We start from the raw sequence: 9,768 nt of genomic DNA, 5'->3' as shown, positions 1-9,768 counted from the left end.
CACCACATGCTCAGCAAGGCAGTTATTACAATGCGTCAGTGGCAGAGCTGCAGCGAGCTCTCCTCCATTTTAAAAGGTCCAGATGGCAGAAATGCGAAGCCACGACTGAGGGGGTGATTGGTGTCATTTGCTATTGTGTGTGTCAGGCGTGCGATGGCTGTGTCACTCATGTCTGAGACTTTGGGAGTGGGAAGGCCGATGACTTTAGAGGCACTGTGTGATGCTGCTAGACAAAATTACAAATGGTTGTCATGGTAAAATACAGCCACTAATCATCTGTTAAGACATCTAAACGAGCTGCAAACGTATATTTATGGCCTGTAAAACCCCCAAACAGCAAAACAACTACTGAATACAGTACTTTAGAAATGTAAAGAAGAGACACTCTGCTTCCGAAACATTTCCAGTGGAGATTATAACTGTGATGTTGCTGTCACTGGAACTTAGAAGCCTTGGTAAAACAGCAAAATAATAAAGGCTGTATTTACTTAATTGAACTCAATGTTTTTGATGCTGCTAATTTGTCAATCTGCGTCTTACTAGGACAGCTTTTCTTTCAAACCAACACATTTAGGGCAGCAGTGGCACTAAAAAAAGAGGAGGCAGCTATTCAAGTTGATATTCCTGACCAATTGACTAACCCAAAATGCATCTGTGCACCCCGAGTTCACAAGATGGCCTTTCACCTTGTCCAACCAAGGCTCGCCTACACTAGAACTAAGTGTGTGGCATATGTAAACTGCTTGCTTTCACTGAAAACATACATCAGGTTCCTCAGGCCAGAGAGAGTGAATGCAAATGAGTGAGACTGAATATTCTTGGGGCCTCAGTTTAAATTTCTATGTCCTAAGAAAAGAATAAATTTTTCTTTTTCCTACTTTGCCTTTCTATTTTGATTCTTAAACACTTGTGTTAGACATGATTTGAATGGATTTCAGCAAATCACTGAAATGTGTCCTGTATCTTATTTTGTTCTTCGTCAAAAATCAATGAATCACAAATATCAGAGCACCACAGCACAACTTAGAATTTGTGTTATTAAGGTCTATCTCTTCCATGTGATCATCCCCAAAGCATTGATTTTAAAACAAGCTTTTTACTTGTGGACCTCTACAATTTCGCTTTCACATTATTACACTGCACAACTCCTGCGGCTAACAGCTGGTCTATCTCTGCTGATGTAAATCCGTACTCCTCCAGGACCCTAACTGTGTTTTCTCCGATAACAGGGTCAGGGGCGAGGCACGGCTCTGCAGGAGTCAGAGAGAGAACCGGGGCCGGTCGGGGGCTCTCATCCCCTCTGGAGTCTTTGATGAAAGAAGCTCTGTCCTTATTATGAGGGTGTGAGCTCACCTCGTCAAAGGATAACACAGGTGTAACACAGGCATCAGTCCCATCAAAAATCAGAGACCAATCCGCCTGCGTTTTTGAAGCGAAACGCTCTGTGAAGATCTGCTTCAGGTCCGGCCAATCACTGACGCTCATCTGAGGAGGCAACTCTCCCGTGTCCAACTCTAAGCCTAGGAAAAAAAACAGACCTCCGTAAGCCAAAGAAAGATGCATCAAGAGGTGATGTATGATGATGGAAAACAGGGAAATGTTTAACGTCTTTGAGCAGTGGTCACAAATACGTTGCAATCAAGCTTTGTGGAGTTGAAACATAATGTTCATTTTCACCAATCATGGTTGTTCTTCAGGAGCCGCATCTACTGCGTTTTCTTATTATAGAAGAGAGCTGCTTTTGTTTTGTGTTTATTTTTTCTTTTGTTGCGTGCACACATTTCTTTTTTTTTTTTACTTTTTTCAAAACACTTCACACAGTCAACAAAACACTCAGTGTCAACTAAACTGTGAATCACCCCTCATTGCTTTGGCACAATGACCAAATCAAAATTCATCAATTGTTTTCTCACTAAAACTCAACCACAACTGTTTATATGCTATCATAAAAGCTGATCAATTTACCCAACAGTACTGTCAATCAGACTGCAAGATGCTACGTTCGAGTCAAGAGCGAACATGAGGTGTGCAAAATGCAGATAATGTTTTTTTTCCTAAATTGTATTCATTTAAAGAACGGTGCTAATCTGTTTTTTTAGATGATTTCTTGTAACTATCCTACACATGTATGTACAGTATATGTATACACGCTGGTTTGAATTGAATTACTGGAAAATAAAGGCCTACAGAGGTATATCACAGCATTTCTGGTTGAACATATAAACATATACATTAAGGTAAGAGGTCCCATTCTTCTTATTGTGCTGGACAAATAAAAGCTACACAGAAAATAGCAATAGCATATTATAATGTGACAAAATGTCCTGCACAGAAACAAATGCCATCAGTGTTGAAGTTGATATAGAGACATGTATGCAGTGTTTTGGTTGTATCAGTGCATGTTAGATGTGAAATTACTAGCACATGGTACAGAAAGAGAAATGCGTGAGCCTGTAAAAGTTTTACATTGGCGAACCGCATTTCAGGTACAAAAAAAGAATTGCCTCCAATCTTTATTTGCATAATACGAACCCTTCAGGAGCTGCGTGTAAAACTGTGGCTCTATGGCGCCCACTGCCATGTACTTTCCGTCTGAAGTCTGGTAAGTATCGTAGAAGGGCGCTCCAGTGTCCAACAGGTTTTGTCCTCTTGAACGGTCCCACAAGCCCATGCTGCGAGATTTCCATATAAATGAACCTACATATGCTGCTCCTTCTACCTGTGAGAGAGAAAGGAAGAGAAGAGAATAACTCTATTGAATTTTAAACTATAAAGGCTGGCTAAATGAATACCATGTTTAAAAAGAAGGTCATACCTGTTTCCTGTTAATTTATTCATTTTTTTGTTATTCGTTCATTCATAAGCATTCAGAGAAGATCAAACTCACTAAAAACGCTATCTCCAGTAAACACACCCGTTATGTTACTCCAAGGATACAGCAGGAGCTGACATGCTTAAGTAGATACCAGCAGCATATTTCTGAGCATCAGCTCAGCAAAACCTTTGGAAAAGAAAATACACGGACCACATCATGCCATCCTGCTGCGACAACATCAAAATGTGGCAATCAAACTTTCCTGTGTACTAGGTTTTTCAGCAAAGGTTGTGAAAATACTGCATAAAAAGGTATTCTGCTGACGCTTACTGTATAAACCACCGGCTGCCAAAACTCATCATGTACAGTCGTATGAAAAAGTTTGGGCACCCCTGACAATTTCCATTATTTTCATTTCTAAATCATGAGGTGTTTGGATCAGCAATTTCATTTTGATTTATCAAATAACTGATGGACACAGTAATATTTTGGTAGTGAAATGAGTTTTATTGGAAAATGTGCAGAAAGTGTGCAATATGCATCAAAACAAAATTAGACAGGTGCATAAATTTGGGCACCCCAACAGAAAAATCACATCAATATTTGGTAGAGCCTCCTTTTGCCAAAATAACAGCCTCTAGACGGTTCCTATAGCCCCTAATCAGTGTCTGGATTCTGGATGAAGGTATTTTCGACCATTCCTGCTTACAAAACATCTCCAGTTCAGTTCGGTGTGATGGTTGCCGAGCATGGACAGCCCGCTTCAAATCATCCCACAGATTTTCAATAATATTCAGGTCTGGGGACTGGGATGGCCATTCCAGAGCATTGTACTTGTTCCTCTGCATGAATTCCTGAGTAGATTTTGAGCAGTGTTTTGGGTCGTTGTCTTGTTGAAATATCCAGCCCCGGCGTAACTTCAACTTTGTGACTGATTCTTGAACATTATTCTCAAGAATCTGCTGATATTGAGTGGAATCCATGCGACCCTCAACTTTAACAAGATTCCCAGTACCAGCACCGGGCACACAACCCCACAGCATGATGGAGCCTCCACCAAATGAAATCTCTGAGATAGCTTTTTGTAGCCTTCCCCTAAACCGTAACATTGAACAATCTTTGTTTTCAGGTCATTTGAGAGTTGTTTTGAGGCCCCCGTGTTGCCACTCTTCAGAGGAGATTCAAAGAGAAGAACAACTTGCACCACCTTAAATACCTTTTCTCATGATTGGATGCACCTGTCTATGAAGTTCAAGACTTAATGAGCTCACCAAACCAATTTTGTGTTCCAATTTATCAGTAGTTACAGGTATTCAAATCAGCAAAATGACAAGGGTGCCCAAATTTTTGCACAGCCTATTTTTCACATCTTATACAATTTCATACAACTTAATATTGCTACACTAAAAATCTTTGTCTGGAAAATACCCCATTACTTAGCTTTTATTAAAAAATGAATGGTATGCCACTGTGATCGTTTTCTGTGCAGACAGAGTAAATTATTATGCTGCCTCAGAGGGGTGCCTAAACTTTTTCATACGACTGTATTTACGTCTCCATATGTGCACAAGCTATTGCTGCTGCTGCTGAATAAAAGAAACAAGATCAAACACTAAATTAAATCTGTATTATGCACTTAATTGAATTTCTCCAGTTGGATGTAATCAATCACCTTCAAAAATGGGAATATCAGCGGGATATCATGCCACAGTCGCTGCTGTTATTGCTGATGGCAGTCAATTCAATCTACCTCTGTGCTACTTCTCAAAAGCCTTTTATATTATAACAGCCTGATCAACAAAGAGAAGGGTTTACATATTTCAAGATGTAACAGTATTCTGTGTACATTGGGCTTTTAAAAAAAAACGCCGAAAGTATGTTTTATGAAACTGCTGCTCTGTAAGTCATCAGGGACATGAGGGACAGATGGGACGTTTCTCTGTATTCGTTTTCTTCTTTTGATGGTCTTTGATCATGAAATATACATTTGTCTTTTACAAAGAAACACAAGGCTGATGCCATGTGAGCCTTGAAAAGCTTTTTAGTCTGCTTTCTTTCTGCTTTCTGCTTTTTGGTGACTAACATGGAACATGCACACCTGTTGATAGAAATATGCAGTTTTCAAGCAGCTAATCATCAATTAAATACAAAGGCCCTTTCAAAATGGGGAAATAATCAGTAGGATGAGGGAGAGAGAGATGGGAGGCAGGTAGGGATACACTGAACAATTATTTTAGTTGCCAATCAGTCTGCTGATTAACTTTAAATTAACTGTTTGGTCTGTAAAACATTTGAAAACAGAGGACAATGTCCTTTACAATATCCTAGAGCATTTTTTCCCAGTCTTGGTCCTGGAGGCCCTCTGCCCTGCATGTTTTCAATGTTTCACTGCTCCAACACACTTGATACACATCAGCTCGTTATTCAGCTCTGCTGAAGCATGACAACGACCCACTCATTTGACTCAGGTGTGCTGGTACAGAGAACCATCTAAAACATGTAGGATAGTGGGTCTCCAGGACCAGGATTAGGAAACACTGTCCTAGAGCCCAAGGTGACATCATCACATGTTGTGGTTTCTCCAACAAATATTCCACAACCCCTAAAACAAAAAGCAACAGTTCATTTTTTGGGGAATTTTACTTACTTTAGTCGCTTATCAAACTAGTTCCCGAATCAATCAATAATCAATGTGATAATCAGGAAATGGAATAATAAATGCAGCTGCAGAAGCCTGCTGGAGTTCAGAAAGACTGTATAAGAGAGGTGAAATTGGACCGAAGCAGTAAAGTTGTGGCTTGAAAAGCGCATGTACTGAACCCTGCCACCCCGATGCAGTGCATGCTGGGATTGACTCCAGCCCATGTACTCTTCAAAAAGATAAGCAATTATTGAAAATGGAAGGATGAATGGATAGTAATAACATGATTGATTACATGCTTTTGACTGAATGGTGTGGTTGGGTCTTGAGGGAACTGTGCTCTCAGCCCTGAAACCCTGAATTGTCACAGTTGATGATTATGCCAGTGATTGCATCTAGTTCCGGCCTTGGCGCTGAGAACCATCACAATTACATGGTCTTCCACTGATAAACAGCAAAGCTACATTTATGGTGAATTAATAAAACTAATTTTGTTCGTATAATTTACTTTGAAATCATTAATTTAGAAAGCAAAATTTTGTAAAGCACTAACACATTTAAACTGAAGCTATTAGTTGATTGATGATCAATTAGTCAGTTTTCAACTTTTCAACTGTTTTTGAGTCTGTAACTGATCACATATCCCAATAAATGCCGGGATATGAATCGAGACCCATTTGCAATTGAGAACTGAATCCAAATTGTCCAATCCATCTGCCTCATAGACCTCCAAGCTTAACAATCCCCTACAATACAATCATGCCAAACTCATGTGTCTGTACTGTTGAAAATTTGCAACAAGGAGTCATGGCAGAGAGGAGGAGACTGTCCAAAGTGTGGCTTCACTTCACTAAAAAGATGACAACAGAGCTAGTTGTTAAAGCTCTAAGCAGTGCGCCACAGCCGCTGTGTGACGCACTTCCGAACCAGCGTGATCTTCGTATTCTGCACAATAAGCCAGTTTTGTATTTGTTTCCAAGTTCCTCAACTGGACTTTTGTACATTTTTGTCTAAAGAGTTCCTGGAACACGCCCACGCTATATGTTTGCTGGAGGGCTGCAGTCAGCCTGAATGTGCCCTTGCCTCAGCCTGTGATCGTGTCCGGCTGAAGTTTGTGCAAAGTGTCTTTACTTTTTCATGCCTTTCAGCCCCATTTCTCGTTGACACCAGTGGAAAAAACATGTAATATACATATTTATGAAAAAGAATAAATGTCTGTGCTTAATGCGGAGCAGGTGGTACGTACGGACAATATGCTTACCATGCTAGCATCAATGATCTGTCCTTTCCCTGACTTTGTCCTCTCCAGCAGTGCTAGGATTATCCCCAGAGCACAGGTAAGTCCACCGCCCGCAAAGTCGGCTATTAGATTCAGTGGAGCATAGGGCTTTTCTCCACTACGACCCAGCCGGGATAAAAGGCCTGCGACAGAAATGAGAAGACAAAGCCTTCACACAAAATGTAATGACAGCTTCACTAGTGAGGAGCTATAGAGTCACGGGATCCCAGCCCTGAAAGTGAAAGAAAATTAATTAGTTTGCTTGTTTCCCAGCCTGCCTTTTTGCTAAGACTCTATCACTCCGCTTCCTCCATTGGCCACACTGCCTTGGCGTTCTTCGCCGTCAGCAGCCATCTCATCTCATTTGAAGTACCTTACAATAAATCTTGTATACCTCCTGTGCCTCTTTGTCTGTGTTCTGCACTTGGGTCCACTTTAAAACTAAATCTATCAAACCCATTAAATTTCTAAGTGAAAACCACTACTGGTTGGATTTATAATGGGACAATCGTGAAAGGAAAGTGCACTTTGATGGAGAAAAACATATAGGGTCAGACCTTGTTCTGAGACTTAGCAGTCATGTGTGAGGAGTTTATTTTTTGTTTATATATTCAATTAAAATTCTATCCAAAAACATTAGCAGTTATGAGTTGCTACCTGACATGGCGAGGTAGTTGATGTCATGGCCAGCTGCAGTGGCATAACATCCACTCTGTCCGTACCCCGTCAACCGAGCGTAGATCAGACGAGGATTTTCCTTTAAGAGCTCCTGCGGGCTGAGGCCCAGCTTCTCCATCACGCCTGGGGGGGTCAATGGAAAGTCAATCTACAATGTAATCTATAATTATACTCAGAAAAACACCGCTCACAACTGTAACGGTGTGAAGATTGGGACTACAGCCTAGCTGCAGCACTTTTGACCCTGGAATTCAATTTTTCTATTTTTTCGTGAAATGTGACTTTTCAGAATACGTATCGCCTCTGAATAATCACATAACAAGAGTTAATAACGAATAAAAAATGAGGCTGTTTATATCTCAGGCAGAACATCCATTATTGGGTTATGGGGTTCTCTTTCTCATCCAATCAATCCGAAAAAGATTTTAAAAATGTGTTTTGAAAATCAAAATGTTCACACAGACTTCTATTTTAATATTTTAATACTAACACAATTCAGACAATTACAAATAAGATAAATTATCGGGCAAACCAAATAAATCTAGTGATGTCTTCGACTAAAAAGCTATAATGCACCAATTCTGGCCAGTGGTCATAAGCAATAAAGTACTGTACTTACTGCACTTAAGCACAACTTACTAAGTAGGTACAAGGCACTATACTTTATTTAAGTGCTTCCATTTTATGCTACTTCTACTCCACTCCATGTCTGGGGAAAATGTTGTGCAATACATTTATTTTACAGCCGTAAATACTACCTTACAGACTGAGATTTAACAGTATAAGAAAAAAAATTTGATAAGCTTATGAATTGTGTTGTTAAAAATTAAAACACTGCTATTTTAGCTAGTGACCTCTTTCAAAGAAAGCAGTGTCTAGTTGGGGTCCCTGACACATCACATCAGTCTGTGAGCACTTGATCTCAGAGGGCTGCAATGATTATTTTAATTCTTGACAAATCAAAAATCTGTCTCGAAAATATATAAATATATAGAAAATATTGAAAGATATCCATAAAATTCTCGGTGATGATATCTTGATGTCTTGTTCCGTCTGCCAAACAGTTGAAAACCCAAGAATGTTCAGTTTCCAGTGATATAAAACAAAGAAAACTTTCACATTGGAGAACCTAGAACCAAAGAATTTTTGGCATTTTTACTTGGAAAAAATATAATAACAAATTAATATAAACGATTACTCAATTATCAAAATAGTTGCCAATTCATTTTCCAGGCTGCCTGATTAGCCTGCTCAGCTAACTGTAGCAGCTTTAGTGATTTCTTCAAAAAAGATTTTTTTTTAAATGCAAAAAGTCCAAAAAATAAGAATTGTATTGCAGGTCTGACCTTTACGGTAGGGCTCAAGGACCACATCAGACTGGACACAGAGCCTCCTGAGCAAGGCTACACCCTTTGGTGTCTTCAGGTTGATGGCCACCGATTGTTTCCCCCGCGCTTGTGTGTCTGAATACATGCCAGCCTTGGTCCGGTCCACACGGATCACCTTGGCTCCAAAGTCTGCCAGGATCATACCGCAGAATGGTGCCGGAGCCAGGCCCGCCAGCTCAATAACTCTCACTCCAGCCAGTGCCATGATGAAAGGACTAGAAGGTTGAATATTAGAAACAGCTCTCAGTATAATGACATTCAATGTAGCAACCATAGCAGAGGAGTTGAGAGGTATATATCATTTTCATTAGGTTTATATTATGTCAGTAAAAACAGCTCTCACACTTCCAAGAGCCCTAAGCTATATCTTAAAATCATTTTATTTGTCTTACCAAAGAGTCCAAAACCTAAAAGTATTAAAAATTAAAGTAAAAGTAAACTTAAAAAAAAAACAAAAAAGGCTGGAACCAGTGATGTTTTGACACTTTTGCTTTAAAAAAGTACATAATTTATTTTAAGTGCTGCTGAGCCAAACATATTATATTTATAACACAGTATAATGTAGTGGAGCGCACCTGTAAGGACATCTATAGGTGTATATTAATGTACAATATTAGTAAATAATTGCTAAAGACATACTTTATAGTTGTTGATAAATGCATTTATGCACATTTATATCTGCTTATTCATTTGCATGTTAATACTGCCAATACCTGCTAAGCTATGCTAACATTTGATATTTAGACAGAACACGGACACGCACACACTTTTTTCAAGAGAAGTAAATATGACAAAGTTTACGAGAATAGCTGTAAATCTGGTTTAAAAAGGGACTTTAAATAAGTCATAAAATAAGTCATAACATATTAACATATAACATATAATATTAAGTGTTAGCAGGCATGCATGCCTGCTGTGATTATGACCTTCAGACTTTAGACTTTAGTACAAAGTACAAATTAGCTGC

At 39.3% G+C, this 9,768-nt stretch overlaps 1 protein-coding gene across 1 annotated transcript; it reads right to left on the bottom strand.

Moving 5' to 3' along the window:
• Positions 1 to 1,017: 1,017 nt before the first annotated feature.
• Positions 1,018 to 9,021, bottom strand: amacr (alpha-methylacyl-CoA racemase). The gene is made up of 5 exons (XM_070850804.1): positions 8,760 to 9,021; positions 7,393 to 7,536; positions 6,718 to 6,878; positions 2,533 to 2,719; positions 1,018 to 1,520 (listed from the first exon to the last, which is right to left on the bottom strand). The coding sequence occupies exons 1-5, from the start codon at positions 9,004 to 9,006 to the stop codon at positions 1,111 to 1,113; spliced, it is 1,149 nt and encodes a 382-aa protein (XP_070706905.1). The 5' UTR covers positions 9,007 to 9,021; the 3' UTR covers positions 1,018 to 1,110.
• Between the last annotated feature and the right edge of the window lie 747 nt (positions 9,022 to 9,768).

The sequence above is a fragment of the Pempheris klunzingeri genome, chromosome 19, assembly GCF_042242105.1.
Source record: "Pempheris klunzingeri isolate RE-2024b chromosome 19, fPemKlu1.hap1, whole genome shotgun sequence".
NCBI lineage: Eukaryota > Metazoa > Chordata > Actinopteri > Acropomatiformes > Pempheridae > Pempheris > Pempheris klunzingeri.
Note: the sequence above shows the minus strand (reverse complement) of the source record. Positions and strands in the feature narration are given on the sequence as shown.

Coding starts and splice junctions, on each gene's coding strand:
- amacr (XM_070850804.1), bottom strand. CDS start 9,006: ATGGCACTGGCTGGAGTGAGAGTTATTGAGCTGGCGGGCCTGGCTCCG. Junction 7,537..8,759: donor CCTTGAGCCCTACCGTAAAG/GTCAGACCTGCA, acceptor TGACCCCCCCAG/GCGTGATGGAGAAGCTGGGC. Junction 1,521..2,532: donor TTACACGCAGCTCCTGAAGG/GTTCGTATTATG, acceptor TTTTTTTCCTAG/GCTTAGAGTTGGACACGGGA.